This window comes from Trachurus trachurus, assembly GCF_905171665.1.
Source record: "Trachurus trachurus genome assembly, chromosome: 7".
Taxonomy (NCBI): Eukaryota; Metazoa; Chordata; class Actinopteri; order Carangiformes; family Carangidae; genus Trachurus; species Trachurus trachurus.
Window position 1 is genome coordinate 28,657,015 of NC_139901.1, and position 19,898 is coordinate 28,676,912.

The following is a 19,898-nucleotide window of genomic DNA, read 5'->3' on the forward strand; positions in this document are numbered from 1 at the left end:
TGTTTCCATATAAAAAACAAACAAATAATGAATAAATTCTTAAAAAAAATAAATAAAGTCAAAAAAAAGCCAAGAAGAGACACAAAAATAAATAGGCATAAATGTAGGGCTACACAGTGATAGATAGATAGATAGATAGATAGATAGATAGATAGATAGATAGATAGATAGATAGATAGATAGATAGATAGATAGATAGATAGATAGATAGATAGATAGATAGACTTTATTAAAGCCACATACCAAAGAGATGTCAATAAGAGGAAAACAAGTACAATACATCATTAATATGTACAAATCATAATGTTTCATACTCTTTTTGGATTTTGATGGATTTTGATGTCTAAACAAAATAAAACAAACAACAAAAAACAATAAACTATGTTGAATTGTGTTTCCCATGTTAAATTTACCTATTAATTAATCAATACTCATGTTGTAGCAGAGCGGTGTGAATCCAAACAGTTTTACTGAGTAACCTAGAAGAACAGTGGAGCAGCAGCTGCTCTTGAACGCACCGCGGTGTGAACGGTTTCTCCCTGTGTTGTTGTTGTGAATGGAGTTAGCAGCAGCAGCAGCAGCAGCATGGACCCCTGTGCGGTGGTAAAACCGTGTTTTCAAGAATAGGTCAGTGTAAAGTTTACGTTGATATTAAGTTTACGAGTTTGTAGACACACATTCTTCTGGACTGTGTCTGTTTTATGTTTTGTGTGTGTGCTGAAGTTGAGTTTGAGTGGCTCAGTTGATGCTGAACGGCCAGCAGCTCTGAGACGATGCTACTGCTAACGATGCTAACTACACTACACTAAACAAAACAGCAGCTAACCTCACACACTTCAATGAAACACTGTTGGTTAAAGTGAAGAAGCATGATCACATGGTTACATAAACATCCCCCCTCCTCATTAATAATATAAGTTTAGCTGTGAAAGGTTTAGGCAGCACCTGCTCTGACGTTAGCTTCCGGGGCTAGCTGCTACAAGCTAAGCCCAAAGCTACAGCTAAGTTAGTTTGGAGATAAGAGTGTAGTTCACGCAAACCAAGGGTGTAATTTAACAAAAAAGAAAAAAGAAAAGCAAAATAAAAAGTCAAAATCAGCCAATGTAACTGGTCTGAATTGGTCAAGCCCATATTCTGCCCAGAAACATACTGAAAAGAGCCACAAGGCCAATAAACAATCTAACTAGCTGGTTCATCATATAAAAGGAGGAAGATAGTCATATCATTCAGTTAGCAAGTGAGTTATTGTCTTTAGTTTGCTGGTGGCTACAGAGGTAAAGCTAGAGGAGGACGCCACAGAAATGTACTGGTAGGATTTAACTGATCTGAAAACTGATCTGCTTTTCTCTCTGAATCAAATTTGATGACAAGATGTGATGTGCCCTGTTCATAGCTTTACTAGGAGCACAGTGACCCTTAACTTAAAAATTTAGGAGCACAAGCAGAAAAGTTAGGGGTGCACACTGTGAACTTGCAAAGCAACTATTCACATTTCCCTTTCATTCATGATCCTCATACACCTTGCCCTGCCACCTGTAATGACAGATACCAAAACAAGACATGTGACTACGACATCTTGTGATTTGGGAAACACTGATTTACTTTTTGCAACATTTTTTAACATTTTATTGACCAAACAACTAATCGATTAATCGTTTAAATAATCAACAGATTAATCGATAATGAAAAAAATCAATATTAGTTGCAGCCCTAACTGAAACACCTTTTACTACTGTAACAAATGTGGCAATGCCAAAATAAAGGGGTAAATTAACCATGTCCTTTTATCAGAGTTAATGATTTTGCACTCTTCCTCCAATTGGGAAACATTTACACTGACTTTTTTTTGCTTTAAAAAAAATCCTTATATGGGCAGAGATCTTAACTCCCCCAGTGTTTAACCCAAAGTTACGCCCTTAATGTAAACAAATGATAACTAGGCGTTTATTCTTCCTCTGCAGGTTGAACTAGCTGTACTCATGATGAACTTTGACGGTCTCGACGGCGGGATGGGTGAGTACCCGCCCAACCTGCACGGCACCCTGGAGGCGGGCATGGAGCCGTCCATGGACCCCCACCTCAACCCCAGCCTGCTGCAGGGCGTGGAGCTGGACCCCGAGGGTTTGGCCGTGACCGTCCCCGACTCGGTGCATCTCATGGAGGGGATGTTCTCCGAGCTGCACAGCGCCGTGTCCGAGGTCGGCATCCCGGTCACCGCCACGCACTTCGACCTGCAGGAGGAGATGCTCTGGATGGGAAACCACAGGGTGAGGACCCGTGTTATTATTATGGGATGCAGTCAGAGACACACAAAGTATTTGTGAACAATTTTAAAGGGATAGTTCAACATTTTGGCAAATTGGCCCATTGCCATAATCCCTATAGTTTTAGGAGTAGGTTCAGAGACTGCTTGCTGAAAAACTGTCCCTGAAGGCAACGCACATCAGCGGTTTTGCATGAATTTCCCTCTAAAACAACTCTGTCTGGTAACGTTCTGTTATTATCTCATAGCGTGGTGAATGCGCAGGTCACACCTTTTCCACGAGAGCGTTTTGGAGTTGTTGGATTGTGTATTTGATGAGTTTGATGAGTGAAACTAAGAAATCCCATGAGCCTCCATAGCGTAGCTCTGAGCAGCTCACGGCTCTGCTCCGCCGTTCTAAAAAATAGCTTGCACCGACAATTAAAGGTAACAAACCTACTGCTAAGACTATAGGGATTATGGCAATGGGCCAATTTGCCAAAATGTTGAACTATCCCTTTAACCCTCGGGACACCTTGTGAGCCAAATGGTCCCATTTTGCAGTTTGTTTGTTTTTTTGATTCCCAATATCTCAGTCAGTTTAATAGCTAATTGTATGAGAGTTGGGCATTTACAATACCTGTATCCCTCAGCGCTGTTTTGACACTATTGAGTCCCACTATAATCACACATTTTGGATATACTGTAACATACATGTTATATTGTTTTTCCCATCAATTGACATATTCAAGGCTGTAATAACCTCATCCAAAGTATTCCACTTTGCATATTGCATATTTTGTGTTTTTCTCATTGAAAAAATTAGGGGTTTTATGACAAAAAGGGCATAAAAACATAAAAAATAAATAAATAAATAAATAAAAAAAAAAAAATAAAAAAAAAAATATATATATATATATATATATATATATATATATATATATATATATATATATATATATATATATATATATATATAAAATAATAAACGTTATATCTATGGTTAGGTCTGAAGTTGCTGAAAAGATTTCATGTGATGAAAGTTAAAAAACATATTTCTATACAACATTTTTATAGCACTTGTGTGAGGTGTGACGTTTCGGCTCACGAGGGCCATATGTAGGTATATGCAAATTCTGAGGGTAACCCAAGCGTTAAGGAAAATACAAATCTACTTTTCATCCACGTCACACGACACTGTTGTTATCCCGTCTGTTTGTTCTCTCCAGGGTCACGTTACCTCGTTCTTTGGACCTACGATGGGACGCCATTCCTCCTTCCAAGTGCACGCGACAGACGACATCCGACACATCCAGAGTTTGGAAACCGGCGTCTTATTCCTCTCCAAGTGCAACCTCAAGTGCTACACCCGCGGAGGCCTGTACATGTTCGATTATCAGTAAGTGTCAAACCTAAACCTGAGCTGGACTGGAGCAGATATCTGAGACTGAATGTGAGCAACCACAGCTGTAAAGACGTTTAATTCAAGTTTGTGTGCAGGATGGACGAAGCCGCCGACATGCACAGTCTCCTCATGACCGACAACAACATGTTGCTCACGGGCGGGTTACAAAACTACGTGGTTGAAGTCGACTTGAACACCGTTCAAGAGACTCAAAGGGTGAGTCGGTGGAATTAGACTTCTAAACATCCACAACTATTTATATTGATCTCATTATATAATAATAATAATAATAATTGACTTAAAGGAGAAGAGCGGTTTTATACAACGTGGTCCTTATCTCTGGCATAAAATACGGTCGTTTACTCGCCCATATAACTTTGGGGTCATTAGGAATCCTTCTGATGATATTTACATCCATTCGAAAGCTGCGTATATCCACATAATGGGAGTGATCAGGGCACCGAAATGTAGCCTTTAAATTATCTGCTTTATCTGCTTCGAAACTTGTGCATTTCACCAATATTTTGTTATTATTCTCTAGTGCTATTCCCCTTTGAGTCCGGAGTTGCCTGTTGTCGTCATCCGGGATCTGTAGATTGACCTACTAGCGAATCATAACAAAATATTGGTGAAATGAACGAGTTTCGCCACAGATAATGCGTTACTTAGAGGCTGCATTTCGGTGCCCCAGTCATTTCATTTCATTTCATAACCTTTATAAACTCGGAGATACATTGAGGAGTAACCTCATTTACAATATAGCCGAGATGAAACACAAAACATAAGGACAGAAGACAAGACATTTGAAACATACAAAAGCATAACAGAATACCGGAAGTTAAAGGTGACAATGATAAATTGAAACATATAAGTGTAGTTAAAAACAGGAACAGTTAGAGGTAAAATAAGATTATGGTCGTTATGGTTTTAAATTGTCCTATTGATAAAAGTGAGGTAAGTTTCAAATGATTCTGCAGAGTGTTCCAGGTTGTAGGTGCAACAGTAAGAGAAACTGGTCTTTCCAAGTTCGGTGTTAACAGAGGGAACCTGCAGTGTGAGCCAGTCTTTTGAGCGTGTGCGATAGAGACCTGCATTAAAAGATACTAGTGAGTTAATATAAGATGGTAAGAGTCCAGTAAGAGCTTTAAAAATAAATAAAACCCAGTGTCGATCACGCCTGTTAGATAGTGAGGGCTATTCAACTTTGGAATACAGGTCACAGTGATGAGTGTTGTAGCTGTCACCAGTAATAAACCTCAGGGCTGAATGATAAACGGTGTCAAGTGTAAAGATGTAAAGTTGTAGCTGATGCATGCCTGTATACGATGTCTCCATAATCTAAAACTGACATAAAAGTTGCCTCAATAAGTTTCTTCCTGCAGTGAAAAGGAAAGGATGATTTGTTTCTGTAGAAAAAGCCTATTTTTTGTTTTAGTTTGATTACCAGATGAGATACATGATGTTTGAGGGTGATTTTGTCATCGATCCAAAGTCCAAGATATTGAAAAAATAAAAAAGTCACTCCCACCATGTGGATATACGCGCCTCTCGAATGGATCTAAATATCGTCAGAAGGATTCCTAGTGACACCAAAGTTATATGGGCGAGTAAACGACCGTATTTTACAGTATGCTACAGATAAGGTCCAGGTTGTAAAAAACGGCACTTCCCCTTTATTAATTTGTTGTTGTTGTTGTTGTTGTACATTGACAGTTCACTGTTGAGGTACCTGGAGTGGCGATTATGCGTCAGACCGGTCGTCACTTCTTCTGTGGACACACTTCTGGGAGGGTGAGGAACCTGTGAACCTGTTTGACCTGATTTTGAATGTTTTTTTTGTTTTTTCACAAGACATATGACTGTTTATTTATCCCACACATGGGTTAATGTGGTTTTTGTGGTATAATTGTGGTAAATAAGTAGAAAAATATGCAAATATAGAAATATAAAAACCATATTAAACTCAGAGAGGGACGTTCTGAATAGTTATGTGCCGAAATGTTTCAAGAATATATTCGGTTATTTACAAGAATAGAATAAAAGTTTTGGTATTTTTTCATAATTTTCATGTTGTCCTCATCGTTTGTTTAAACCAGATAACTCTTCGGGACCTGCGTACTTTCAAGACGGAGCACGAGTTCGACGCGTTCTCCGGGAGCCTCTCGGACTTCGACGTCCACGGGAACCTGCTGGCGGCGTGCGGGTTCTCCAGCCGCGGCCTGAACGGGATGGCGTGCGACCGCTTCCTCATGGTCTACGACCTGCGCATGATGCGAGCCGTCACGCCGCTTCAGGTGCACGTGGACCCGCTCTTCTTACGCTTCATTCCCACCTACACGTCGCGGCTCGCCATCATCTCTCAGACAGGTACCGGCCCAGGAGAGGGTGTGTGTGTGTGTGTGTGTGTGTGTGTGTGTGTGTGTGTGTGTGTGTGTTCATGTTCATACCAATGATGTGTGTCTGCGTCACCTTTGTTTTTTTTCTTTCTTGTGTAGAGACAAACAATGGGCTCTATGCACAGCTCCACTACTTCCTGAACTTAATGCTGCTCCTTTGTTTCCTGTCTTACATTATTGGACAAACTGATTAATCCAGGTGTGTCTGAGTATTGTGACTACTCAGACACACCTGGATGAATCAGTTTGTGCATAAATGCGCTCTGTCCGTCAGACAGTCCGCATTACTGACACACAGCGTCGTCAGACTAAATATCAGGTGGATAATAAGAGTAGAGATGGAGTTTAAGATGCACATATGGGGCAGATGTGCATCTTTATGCCGGGGAATAAATGCGCTGCGCTCTGAGCGCAGCGCATTTATGCCGCGGCTGCCTCGGAGGAGAAAACTTTTTTTCTTTTTTTTTTTAAATCATTAGCGGTGCTTATTTATTAGTCCACACTACATGTTGGTGCCTTCGGTCCTCTCTGCCTCGCATCGTTTCAGGAAATAACTGGGAAGTTTTCAGAATGTTTGTAAACTGAAAACATATTTTCTAACAAACTTGATGACACCTGTCGTCTCCCTCCCGACGGCGTATGCCGAGGGAACCACCACAGATTATTGTAAAAGGTTTGAAAGTCCGAGGCTCGATCCAAAACGCTTTTTCACAGCAGAAAATCACGTTGCTTGATCCGAAACTGTTAAACACTACAAAAAGCCGAACCACGGCATGATAATGTAGTTTGATCCGACACTAGACTGTGTTCTAACGTGCCGTTTTTTTAATCCTAGGTTAACCGGATAATAAATTCATAACCGGATGGTAGATTACCTACTCAGGTACTCGGGTAACCGTGCACATCCCTACCGGCCACAGTAAGCTGATGTCTTTTGAGCATCAAAAAGTAACTGCTGGGGAAAACATTAGCTGCTTGGGGGAGAGAGAGAAAGAGAAACGCCACTTCTGCAACACACAGTCTTGAACGCACCAGCGAGGGGAATCCTGCATGCGCCATAGTGAGCCGGGCAGATGTCAACTCTTGCTGCAGTACGCGTGGAACTAGGCTATATTCCCTTTTCCATAACTTCTCCCTTGCTTAAATGTCTAGGTTGGAAAATAAATAGCTTAAATAAATAAATACCTCTCACGGTGTGCAACGCCATTTTGCTTTGATGTAATTCTGACTGACTTGGGCTGCTTGGATGCAATCGAACGCAGCATTAAGTTCAGGAAGTAGTGGAGCTGTGCATAGAGCCCATATCATTTATATAAGTGTGGTGATGACAAGAATAAAAGACAAACAAAACAAAACGTACAAGACAATACGGAGCAACAGGTGTGACGAACATATACGATGGAACTTAAAGAGGAACTAAACAGGATTTGTTGCTTAAAGGGACAGTATGTACAGTACGTTGTCCTCTGATCTTCCTTCATGGGACCGCACCGCGTAACTGGCACGTCCTGTAAGTCCTCCTGTGTCACTTTTTGCTGTGCATCGTGCATCATCGCAAATACATTGGCCCTCATTTATTAAACTTGCGTACACCAAAAAAATGGGTGTACACCAAATTCACCGCAAGGATCGGCATTTATTAATCTGAGCGTGAGCGTACGGTACGCACAAATCTCACGCCAGCTCTGACCAGGTGTACGCACATTTGGAACCAGCGTAGAACATGCAGGAAGGAGTGCTGCTGTGTCAGAATGATTATTAAACCATAGTCTAATAACGCAGCGATGTGGACCACATGTTGTTGTTGTTTATATTGATGAAAAGATAAAAAGTAGCAAAAAAAAAAAAAAAAAGAAACGATAAAACCAAGTCCGTGTTGAAAATATAACTCGAGTTTTATTTTGGGCAACTGAGATGAATTAAAAACCACGACGTGACAGGTGCTCGTTAATCAGCTGTGTCAACAGAAACAGTCAATGACAGACAGACCTGTTACTGTAGATCACACACACAAACTTCCAACATCTCCTGCACCAGAGCATGACCGGACCGGACGGCTCCTCAGTCTCTCTCTGCCGGACACCGGAGCCTCGGTTGGGGGGGGGGGGGGGGGGGGGGGCTGAGGCTGATCTCCGCGGCGGAGTGTTTTTCTTTTCTTTTTTTTCCCGTCACCGGGACCTGTCAGCGGGAGATCGAGCCGGTGTTTCACATCCCTCCATCAGCCGAACCATGCCAGCGGTGCTGATGGTTATAAAGTAGCGTTCGCAGCAGTAATATGATATGATTTCTCCTCAGTCACTTGTGTTTAGTAAACTGCAGGAGCATTTCATGAGGTCGCTGGGTTTCCTGACGTGGTCGGTGACACGTGCGTCTGCAGCCTCCATCCGCCGGGATGACGCTTATCAATCACAAAAACTATCCATCTATCAATGTCCAGATATTTAATGTTGCCGCCCTCTCCCTGTTCAACGCGGTAATGTCGGTATAAGTCCGTCTTCTTGGCCGTCTTCCGTGTCTCCATGTCGTAAAAGGGGCAGGGCGACGCCTCTAAAGCAGGAATATATCGGGGCGTGACATTTAAATTACGCTCGTTTTCAGCCGCCGGATTTATCACCACCACGCCGGTTCTACGCCCAAATCAGCAGCGTACACACTTTTAGTAAATCACACGTGACACTTGCCGTACACTGATATTTACACCAGAATCTACACCAGATCCTGCGCAAGTTTGATAAATGAGGGCCATTGTCCCTTTGGCATCGTGTGAGCACTGCAAGTCAAAATGTTTAGATGTTTTGTCACTACGGCAGAGGAGCACTGAAATATCCCTCATGTCCTCCTCTCAGTCTGAGCCCAGTCCTTCCTTTCGACAAGTTACTGTACTAGTATTTACTAGAATACAATTGTGTATAAAACTGAAAAACAAAAAATTTAAAAACAGGATTTTAGGGTAAGAGTAGCCTATAAGGTTTGACAACACACATTGCACTCATACTGTCAAGGAAAGGTAGCCATTTTTATTCACACACAAAGCAACTTCCATTCATCAGAGTGAAAAGAAAATGTATACAGCACAATATACTGTAATATAAACACATAACATCGTATATGATATATCACGTGATGTATTGATTGATTGATTTCTCACTGGCTTTGTTGTAAACAAATGCACATGGAGGAGAGGAGGGTTAGCATTAGCAACACAGAGGAGAAGAGACCGGACTTACATAGTTCCTCTTTAAAGACAGTACCATGCTGTGATGACTCAGTGCTACTACTACTACTAACAAAGATAATTATAATAACGAAAAAAACAGTAATATTGATAAACATAGTAAGTAATAGAAATAATAGAGTGTGATCAGAGGTTTCATGTGTGAAAGAGTAGAAAACAAAAAAAACAAAAGATATTAATAATACAGTTATTACTGATAATAATAATAATAGTTAAGCAAACAAACCTGAATGTGCCTCTGATAAAATCGTCCACTTCCTGTTTGTTTCTCCAGGTCAGTGTCAGTTCTGTGAACCCACTGGTCTCGCCAACATGGCCGACATCTTCCACGTGAACACGGTGGGCCAGCTGCTCATGAGCTTCGACGTGTCGTCCAGCAAACAAGCGCTGGCCTTCGGGGACTCGGGCGGCTGCGTCCACCTGTGGTCGGACGCCCCGGAGGTCTCGTTCAACGACTACTCCAGAGAGACGGACTTCGCGCTGCCGTGTCTGGTCGACTCGCTGCCTCAGCTCGACTGGAACCACGACCTGCTGCCCATCTCGCTCATCCCCATGCCACTGACCAGCGCCGAGCCGCTGCTGTCCGACTGGCCCACGGCGCTGGCCACGCCGAGCCCCAGGTAACGCCGCCCGTCGCAGCGTTTCTCCATCGCCGAGTCGCAAATGATCAGAACCAGCATCCGATCATCTGGTCCAGTCCGTCTTTATTTGTTAAGCACAGGAATAATAACAATAACAGGACAGCAGAAATAACAGACATAACAGCACGTAAAAGTACATATAAAATACAAATTAGATTAAATAAAGACATGCAACATGAGTAAAAGTAATAGCCGTACAATAAAAACAATAAAATAAGTACTTGAAATAAAATCACACAAGTTAACGTCTTACTAGAATCGCTTTAATTGACAAGTAGTTATTGGGTCAGTGACAAATAAGGATTGGCAAGATGAGCAATCCAGAAATATATAAATATATATATTTTTTTTTTCCCCAAATATTTTTATTGAAAAAATACAGTATGATACAGAATACAATTTACCTTTTTTTTTTAATACATATATGCACGTGAACACAGTCACATATACAAACGAAAATGACCAAAAAACAAAACAAAACCACTCTGATAAGAATGTAGAAGAAAGTAATTAAATTAAATTACACAGTACAGTGTTGAAAAAAATTGGTTTTAAAAGCAAAATGATGTGTCAGATTATGTAAAATTAGTCGAGAAACATAGCGTTGCATTGCTAAAGTGAATTATTAATTACCTTTATTCCAAATTTGAGTCCAGATTTATTTTCCTGTCTATAGTCAGATTTATTTTGATAAAAACCCATTACACCACTTGACATTTGGTTGCATCATGTCATTGACCTTATTACAGCTGAATTTCCTTTGGGATAAATAAAGTATTTATCTGTCTATCAGGGACTTGACATGGTGTGTAAAGCATAGAGCAAAAAGGAGGGATAGTTACAGTAGAATAAATACCATAAACACTAAATGTAAGTAAAGATGAAATAGAGGAGAAACTATAGTAAAACACATGTGTAAAGTTAACATTTAAAGGAGCACATTTTACATTTAATTTACTCCTTTAACAGACACTTGATGAGGAAAAACACTGAGGCTTCAATGCTGTAAGAGAACTGGAGTCAAAAAACAAAACACACATAACATTACATATACATTAAATTAGCCGATGATATTCAATATTTCAATATTATTTTTCTTGTTGTCAGCAAAATCTCATAAAATCAACATTGAAGTATCGTCTGTGAAGCCAAACTCTGAGAGCAGCTTCCTCTTCTCCTTCCTCTTCTCACTCTGTGTCATTGACCTATATTAACATCGATGTTGTGAGTGTTTCACTGGGCCACATGTTCCTCTTCTTTATCCTGAACATCAACACTGAGGTTTATCATGAAGTCACTGCAAACACACACACTCAGAGTGCACCTGCACATTTCCCATCATCACGTACTCTATTTTTCTTCTGCTTGAGTAATGTTTGTTCTGAACCGCATCGCCCCGCGGCCTCGGGCGATAATTCAGCCTTTGTTCAAACTGGAACTATGAATTCGTGCCTCGAGATTTACGTCTTCAGAAAGAACCGGCGCGCTCGGGGGCAGGCGGCTGCAGCCGTGATAAGGAAGTTGGAAAGTATTCAAAGACAGACGCACACATTGTTGGCTTCGGTCTCTTATTGTGGGATTTGTCGACAGCGGCAGAAATGTAGAACTGGTTGTGCAACCTTCGACGGCGAACTATAAAAACTGGAGCAGCTGGAGGAAAAATAGAGATGTTATGTTACCTTACCTAACCATAAAAATATTTTCTCACTAAGTGGAACTTGCAAATTTCTCTTTTCTGCTGCTGCTCGTGGTGTTGACGACTTCTCTTGAACTGATGTCACTGGTTTTACTGTCAGTGGATTTTCTGACGTGATGTCAACACATTTTTTTACCATCATCAATGAATGGTTATAAAATATAACTTGACATTTATTATATCTATTTTGTTTACTGTTCAAATCTCATTAAAATACTTCAATATACCAGTTGAATACCAACTTTAAGCTTTAGAAAAGTGATTTCCCAGTCAGACACATCTGACTAATAATCATGCAACAACACATAATGTTTCACGTCTATTTAGGAAAAATTCATTCACACCTTGGTGTCTGTGTAGTTTATAATGATGTAAATGACTGTAGTTTATGGTGTTGTTGAATTACACTACATTAGTTTGAGTCGTCGTTATCATTTCTTTTCTGAACTGCTGCCATTTAATAAAGTTAAAAAATAAAATCTCATTAAGGGAGATGAACAGAAAATAGCTTTATTTGCAAATGATGTGTTAATATACAGTACTTAACACATCCCACTATGTCCCTACATGCACTCATGTCAACTCTTGAGGAATTTGGTCAATTTTCAGGCTATAAATTGAACGTGAGGAAAAAATTAGAGGGAGTTTTAGGTTTAATTAGGACTCAAAATTCATGAAGTACTTGGGAGTGAACCTGCCTCAAGACTTGTCTCAAATTCAACATGGGGCTCTAGTTTCCTAATACTTAAGCTGTAAAGAATGAATGAAGAATGTCCCTGCATGGCCACAGCAGCTTACAATGGGAGCCAATCTTACCGGTTTAGGCTGTTTACATCCCACAAAATTGCAATTTTTCCCACAGACAGCGTCAGATGGCTTCAAACATACACCGAGGGGTTTGTTTACTTCAAGAGGTAAGATCGGTCTGCTCCCATTATAAGCTGCTGTGGCGACGCAGGGACAGACAGAACTACTGCAGAACAGGAGACATTAAAATGAAAATCTTCACAGGAGGAAACTAGGAAACTAGTAGAGCCCCAGGTTGAATTTGCCTGGAATTGTCCTTTAAATCCATGTATACCCTTGAACATATGGTCTGACTGAGCAGCAGAGCAAGGTAAGGCCGTCAAAAGTTTCAGGATCTAAAAAAAATCTATATGGATTACACAATCAAGCTTTATCTACAGATGCAGCATTATATAGAGCAGCAAACTATTAAAAAAATCACAAAATTATATAAAGAAGTGGGAAGAAACAATACAATATTTATAAAAGAAAAGTGGGGATGCCCCTGTATTATTATTATACCTTATTGGCAGGAGTTGATGAAGAGTATGGAAAAAATTCTGAAAGTGCAACTTCCATTTACATTTAAAGTTTTATATTTGGGAAAAGAGAACCAGGAAATCACAAGGTCTGGAGAAAAATACATACTGGTGTATATACAGTATATTGTTCGTGGCAGCTAAAAAAAGCCATCACGAGGAAATGGCTAAAAACAGATGCACCAAAAATGGAGGATTGGGACCAGGAGAGGAAATGCTTAATATTTATAAAATGGAGAAGTTGACTTTCTCGGCTGGACTAAAAACAGATGGTTTTAAGAATAACTGGGAACACTGGGACTCTGTGCAGTAAGGACACTGTGTATTGTAGATTATTGATCCCCTTGGTTCAGGCTACAAACTTGTCCTGTGTTCGTATGTTTATTTGATATATCTTTACCCTCCAACAAGAGAAAAGGGACTCTGCAAGAAAGTTTTAATTTATGTCTATCTATGTCTCTGCTCCCCGGTGGAGTAGTATCGGTGTGTTTTATACTGTTGGAAAATCGTATATGTAAAATGTTGATGGAATATTGATATATGGAATCAAAAAAAAAAAAAAAAAATCTAAATCACATTGTTTTCTTCAACAGACGAGCTCCTCCTGTCGACCCAGAAATCCTGCGCACGATGAAAACTGTGGGATTCATCGGTTACGCAGCCAATCCTCGCACCCGGCCGCGCAACCAGGCACGTGAAAACATCAGTATCAGCACAATGCAAAAAGTTTTCCAAGACATGATGCTGTCATTTAAAGGGATAGGATGGGCAAATTGGCCCATTGCCATAATCCCTGTGGTCTGAGGAGTAGGTTTGTTACCTTTAATTGTCGGTGCAAGATATTTCTGGAAGGAGGCTAATGGGATTTCTTGGTTTCCCTCATCAAACTCATCAAATACACAATCCAACAACTCCAAAACGCTCTGGTGGACAAGTTGTGACCTGCACATTCACCACGCTATGAAATAATCATGTAACATTACAAGATGGAGTTGTTTCAAAGGTAAATGCAGAGACTGCTTGCTGAAAAACTGTCCCTGAAGGCAACGAGCATCAGCGGTTTTGCATGAATTTACCTCTAAAACAACTCTGTCTGGTAACGTTATGTTATTATCTCATAGCGTGGTGAATGTGCAGGTCACAACTTGTCCACCAGAGCGTTTTAGAGTTGTTGGATTGTGTATTTGATGAGTTTGATGAGTGAAACCAAGAAATCCCATTAGCTCTGAGCAGCTCTGCTCCGCCGTTCTAAAAACAGCTTGCACCGACAATTAAAGGTAACAAACCTACTGCTAAGACTATAGGGATTATGGCAATGGGCCAATTTGCCAAAATGTTGAACTATCCCTTTAAATACATGGGCAGATTTCTACAAGGTGCATTCTGGTAACAGCTGGATGAGTTTCAGTTATTTAAAACCTGTCGTCTGTTTCCGGTTCAAGGTTCCTTATAAGATCAAAGACGTGGAGCTCGACTACGACAATTACAACCAGGTCCCTGAGTCGCCGATTGGACGCGACGAGGAGCCGCACCTCTACATGGTGCCCAAAAAGTACAGGAAGGTACGATTCACCAGACTTTATTGGACCATTTGGTGATTTTTGTGTTTTTTCCTGTGTCAGTGTGATAAAAAGTTGTTCTTAATTGTTCAGGTCACAATTAAATACTCTAAACTCGGACTGGAGGACTTTGACTTCAAACATTACAACAGGACCTTGTTCGCTGGTCTGGAGCCGCACATCCCCAACGCCTACTGTAACTGCATGATCCAGGTGAGCAACGATGAAGGTTTAAGTGTTTGTTTCATCTTTTTTTGTCGGTTAAATTAAAGGGATACTTCATGCAAAATCGATAATTCACCAATTTTCTATGGAGGAAGGGGTTTGGAGAACTTTTGAAGTCATCAAAACGCTTTAGGAGTTAGTGTAAGTATAATGGCGGTGGATAGAGTTCACTTTTTAATCGTCCAAAACACAAAACACACACTATGAAACATCCAGATACCTCCATACTGCTCGTCTGTACCGACCCAAGTGTGAAGCCGCTGCATGAAGAAGCGAGATTTGCTGCAAGATGTTCTTCTGTGTTTTACATCATACATCCAATGGTTTACAACGACGAACGAACATCTCACACAGCCACTGGGAGCTACTGCTACACCAAGGCTAAAAACAGAGATCAAAATAATGTTTTCCCAACAACTTTTCCATGTGGCGGCTTCAGGACACTTGGGTCAGTACAGATGAGCAGTATGGAGGTATCTGGATGTTTCATAGTGTGTGTTTTGGACGATTCAAAAGTGAACTCTATCCGCCGCCATTATATGAAAATCCGTCACCCGCCGGACCCCCCCTGGAACTCCTAAAGCGTTTTGATGACTCTGAATTAAAGTTCTCCAAGCCCTTCCTTGGCATGATGGAGAGTAGATGGATTGGTGAATTATCGATTTTGGGTGAAGTATCCCTTTTAAATCTTAGTAATGTTTCTTTTTATTAAAGGTGTTTGTTTTTCTCTTACCGATGCAGTAATGAGTTGTTTTTCTCCTGTTTACCTGTCGTCAGGTGTTGTATTTCCTGGAGCCGATCCGTTGCCTGGTGCAGAATCACTTGTGCCAGAAGGAGTTTTGTTTGGCCTGCGAGCTGGGATTCCTTTTCCACATGTTGGATTTGTCACGGGGAGATCCGTGTCAGGTAGCTGCTGCTGCTGCTGTTGCTTTTGTTGTTGTTGCTGTTGTGTGTGTAAATAACTGCAGGCAGAGCGAGCGTCCTCCCAGTGACTCAGTGGAAATGCAAATGTGCATCGTAACCACACTGTTGGTGCAGCTGCCTGTTGTTCATCATGCATGCAGGATTCCCCAACTCTTTATCTTCTCCTTTAAGGCCAGTAACTTCCTGCGAGCGTTTCGCACCATCCCTGAGGCGTCGGCGCTCGGCCTGATCCTCGCGGACTCGGACGAGCAGACGGGGAAGGCTCGGCTCGGGCGCCTGATCCAGAGCTGGAACCGGTTCATCCTGACGCAGCTGCACCAGGAGACGCAGGAGCAGGAGGGTCCTCAGGCCTACAGGGGGGCCAGCAGCAGGTCAGTAGACGTAGAGAAGGTAACCCGTGACCTGCACATTCACCACGCTATGAGATAATAACAGAACGTTACGAAACTGAGCCGTTTTCGAGGTAAATGCAGAGACTGGTTGCTGGAAAAACTGTCCCTGAAGGCAACGTGCATCAGCGGTTTTGCATGTATTTGCCTCTAAAACAACTCTGTCTGGTAACGTTGTGTTATTATCTCATAGCGTGGTGAATGTGCAGGTCACAACTTGTCCACCAGAGCGTTTTGGAGTTGTTGGATTGTGTATTTGATGAGTTTAGTTTAGTTTAGTTTTATTATGGATCCCCATTAGTCCTCACCTTGGTAAGGACTATTCTTCCTGGGGTCCAGACACTCATATGTGACAATCAAAACATAATACAATAACTTACAGAATTAGATAAATGACAAACAACAAAATAAAACAAAATAATAAGAATAAAAAATATTTTACAAATACAAACCAACTTTGACTTTTCAAAACCTTAAAAAAATGTAAGTTCTTTACTAATAATGGCCTCTTTTATTTTCTTTTTGAATCTCCATTTATTTTCAATGTTGGTCATATATGGTGGGGGCCTATTCCAACATGTCACTGCTCTGTACATTACAGTTCTCCTAAGTGCCTCAGTTCTTGGTAGAGGCAGGGTAAAATGAGCACTCAATGCATGCCTTGTTGCATAGCCATGCCTTTCGTTAGTAGTTTGTAGCTGCAACACCAAATTATTAGGTTTTCCCACATGATAAATATTAAACAAAAATGAGTTTGATGAGGGAAACCAAGAAATCCCATTAGCCTCCGTAGCGTAGCTCTGAGCAGCTCGCGGCTCTGCTCCGCCGTTCTAAAAATAGCTTGCACCGACAATTAAAGGTAACGAACCTACAGTACTGCTATGACTATAGGGATTATGGCCAATTTGCCAAAATGTTGAATATCCCTTTAACTACTTTTCCAGAATAAATTGCCCAACACTGCAAACAGATAAAAGATATCAGATGTTGGTCATTTCATGTAAACAGACAGTCAAGAAAAATCAGATATAGGCAACAAATCATAATCGGGCATCAAGTCCTGTCTTGTGAAAACGCCCTCATAACAAACACGACAACAGTCTGGAGGTGCAGAGGCAGGAATACGTTGATTTATGTGTTTAGTGTTGTGTTGATGATGATGTTGTGTGTCCTCCTGCAGCACTCTGGGCTCCTCCGGTGAATCTGCCATCGGGAAGTTATTTGGATGTGAAGTGGAGAACAGCAGCTTGTGTCGCTGTGGTAAAGAGACGGTCCGCTCCTCGCTCACGCTGCTCTTCACCATGCATTACCCCGAACAAAACTCTCAAGGTGAGCAAAAAAAAAACAAGACCATTAAATAGTTTAAAGGGATAGTAGCATTTTTTAAAAGTGGGGTTGTATGATCTACAAATAGCCCCTAAGTACTTTAATTGCAGTAGAAAACTCTCTGCACTCCTCCTGTTAGCAACGCCAGCCCATAGCCCTGCCCAGAGATTTACAACATACATTGTTGTGAATGGACCCAAAGAAACGGCCTATTTCCACGGCCTAAAAGAGGTTTTACCTGAAAAAAAAATACACAGTTCCATTGTTCGCTATAATATAATTTTTTCCAGCCCCTCAAAATGCAGGAAAAACGCTGTTTTTATTTGGACCTAACTTTGAAGGGCTGGAGAAAAAAAAGTATTATAGCTAACAATGGAACTGTGTTTTTTTTTCACGTAAAACCTCTTTTAGGCCGTGAAAATAGGCCGTTTCTTTGGGTCCATTCACAACAATGTATGTTGTAAATCTCTGGGCAGGGCTATGGGCTGGTGTTGCTAACGGGAGGAGTGCAGAGAGTCTTCTACTGCAATTAAAGTACTTAGGGGCTATTTGGAGATCATACAACCCCACTTTAAAAAAAATGCTACTATCCCTTTAATAACTTGTTGACACCAAAGATTGTTCTTCTCTAAATTTCTAACCGGTCAGAAAAGACAATAAAGGAGTACGACTTTGCTGAGATCCTGAAGAGGAGCATCTGTCTGGAGCAGAGCACGCAGGCCTGGTGTGAGAACTGTGAGAAGTATCAGCCCACAGTGAGTTACAGACATTTCATTTTATTTATATACGTACATACATCAACAGATAACACATTTCCTGTCCGATTTAAATCATTTTTTTTCAGTGTGATAATGTCTTTCTGTGAAACCGCAGGTGCAAACGCGCAACATTCGCTGCCTGCCAGACGTCCTGGTTATAAACTGTGAGGTGAACAGCGCCAAAGAGGCCGAATTCTGGAAAGTTCAGGCCGAGGTAAACGACTCTCATTTAGTTTTTTTCAGACGCATGTAAATTTATTTCGGTAACTGTTTAATTTACAGGCCGTTAATTATGTGCTAATGTCAAGAAAGAGCCAAGAAATGACGAATAATTGCGTCATAGTGTGTAGAAATTGCCTAGAAATAACAATAAATTTCATAGTAGGCCAATGTCAAGAAATAACGATTGATTGCGTAGAAACAGCCCAGAAATATCGGTCAATTGCAAGGACTTTGTGGAGAAAAATTCTGGCCTTTCTCAAAAAATCAAAGCATGAAAAGCATGAAAAGCATGTGTAATCTTTTGCCTTTATGAAAACATGACATTACTATGAAATTGACTGTTATTTCTAGGCTTTTTCTTGACAATTATGTAAGGGATAATGTATAGTTCGGAGGTTGTTATGGAGAAATAAACCCCGACAGGTTGTATGGAACCCCGACGCGAAGCGGAGGGGTTTCATTCAACATGAAGGGGTTTATTTCTCCATAACAACCGACCAACTATACATTATCCCGCTTATTACACGGTTTACGAGTGAAATAATTAATTTGAAACATAATTCTGATCAACATACGACTTTCATTGATTTAAAATTGCATAATTTAGCGAATCTGCAAGACCGGTCACTTCCGCTGTTTTTGCCGAGCCTCCTCCGCATTTGAAGCCTTTGATAATCAATCAGTGGATCGATAGATTACCATACACGTGTTAAGATCATAGACTGGTTAAGATGTGTATTGTGTGTAGTCGTATCTGTCATAAACAAGAGATTAACTTCAAACTACGGGGTGCGTTTGTGTCGCGGAGCCGCGGTGCCAGCTGCACTGAGACGAGAGGAGCTGTGACACCGGGTCAGAGGCTCTGATGCAGGTCTGGTTTCCAGCAGCGATGTGGAAGGAGCCTCCACTCTCCTTGTAACAGGTTACAAGTCATTTATCTAACATCACTAATAGTCCGACGCTGTTTAATGACGGTAAAAATGAAACACAAGGTAAATATCCTACATAGTTTCTCTTTTCTGTGCTGCGCTGATCAGAGCGGCGTCCCTAGCAACGGTCTGTTATACATGACGACGGTCATTATACAGAAATAACAGACCGCAGAACGCAGCGCTGGACCAATCAGAGAGCAGCATTCAATAGAGCCGTGTAATAAGACATAATAAATGGCCTGTAAATTAAATTAAAGAGTTACCTTTATTTCTTTTTAGTAGAATGAATTGTCTACAGTAATTATTTGTCTGGTTCTTGCCTGGTCACAGTATGCCTTCAATAAGGCCAAGCAGAAGGAGGCCATGGAGCCTCCGAAACCCAAGGAGCCTCCACCGATGCCCACAGAGTGGTGTCTAGAGTAAGGCTCTTCAATATCAAAGTGTTCAATCAGTTTTCAACCAGTCAGTGAATTGTTTAGAATATAATATGTCATAATTATAGTTTCCATTTTGATATCTTCACTTTGCATCTCCTGTTCAAACAACAGTCCCAGGGACAAAGTTTTTCAATTCTTAACGACCTAAATGAAAGAAGAGCAACACATTTTTATATTTGAGATGCC

At 41.0% G+C, this 19,898-nt stretch overlaps 1 protein-coding gene across 1 annotated transcript in view; it reads left to right on the forward strand.

Moving 5' to 3' along the window:
* The first annotated feature begins 564 nt into the window (after positions 1-564).
* pan2 (poly(A) specific ribonuclease subunit PAN2) overlaps positions 565-19,898 on the forward strand; it is a 32,879-nt gene continuing 13,545 nt past the window's right edge. Inside the window, exons 1-16 of the mRNA XM_083974898.1 lie at positions 565-627; positions 1,962-2,267; positions 3,472-3,641; positions 3,743-3,863; positions 5,361-5,438; positions 5,744-6,014; positions 9,553-9,898; positions 13,534-13,630; positions 14,383-14,502; positions 14,593-14,712; positions 15,502-15,630; positions 15,820-16,019; positions 17,218-17,366; positions 18,012-18,118; positions 18,237-18,335; positions 19,606-19,694. Of these exons, the coding sequence (XP_083831024.1) occupies positions 1,980-2,267; positions 3,472-3,641; positions 3,743-3,863; positions 5,361-5,438; positions 5,744-6,014; positions 9,553-9,898; positions 13,534-13,630; positions 14,383-14,502; positions 14,593-14,712; positions 15,502-15,630; positions 15,820-16,019; positions 17,218-17,366; positions 18,012-18,118; positions 18,237-18,335; positions 19,606-19,694 (2,384 nt within the window). The 5' untranslated portion in view covers positions 565-627; positions 1,962-1,979. The remainder of the gene's footprint in view (positions 628-1,961; positions 2,268-3,471; positions 3,642-3,742; positions 3,864-5,360; positions 5,439-5,743; positions 6,015-9,552; positions 9,899-13,533; positions 13,631-14,382; positions 14,503-14,592; positions 14,713-15,501; positions 15,631-15,819; positions 16,020-17,217; positions 17,367-18,011; positions 18,119-18,236; positions 18,336-19,605; positions 19,695-19,898) is intronic.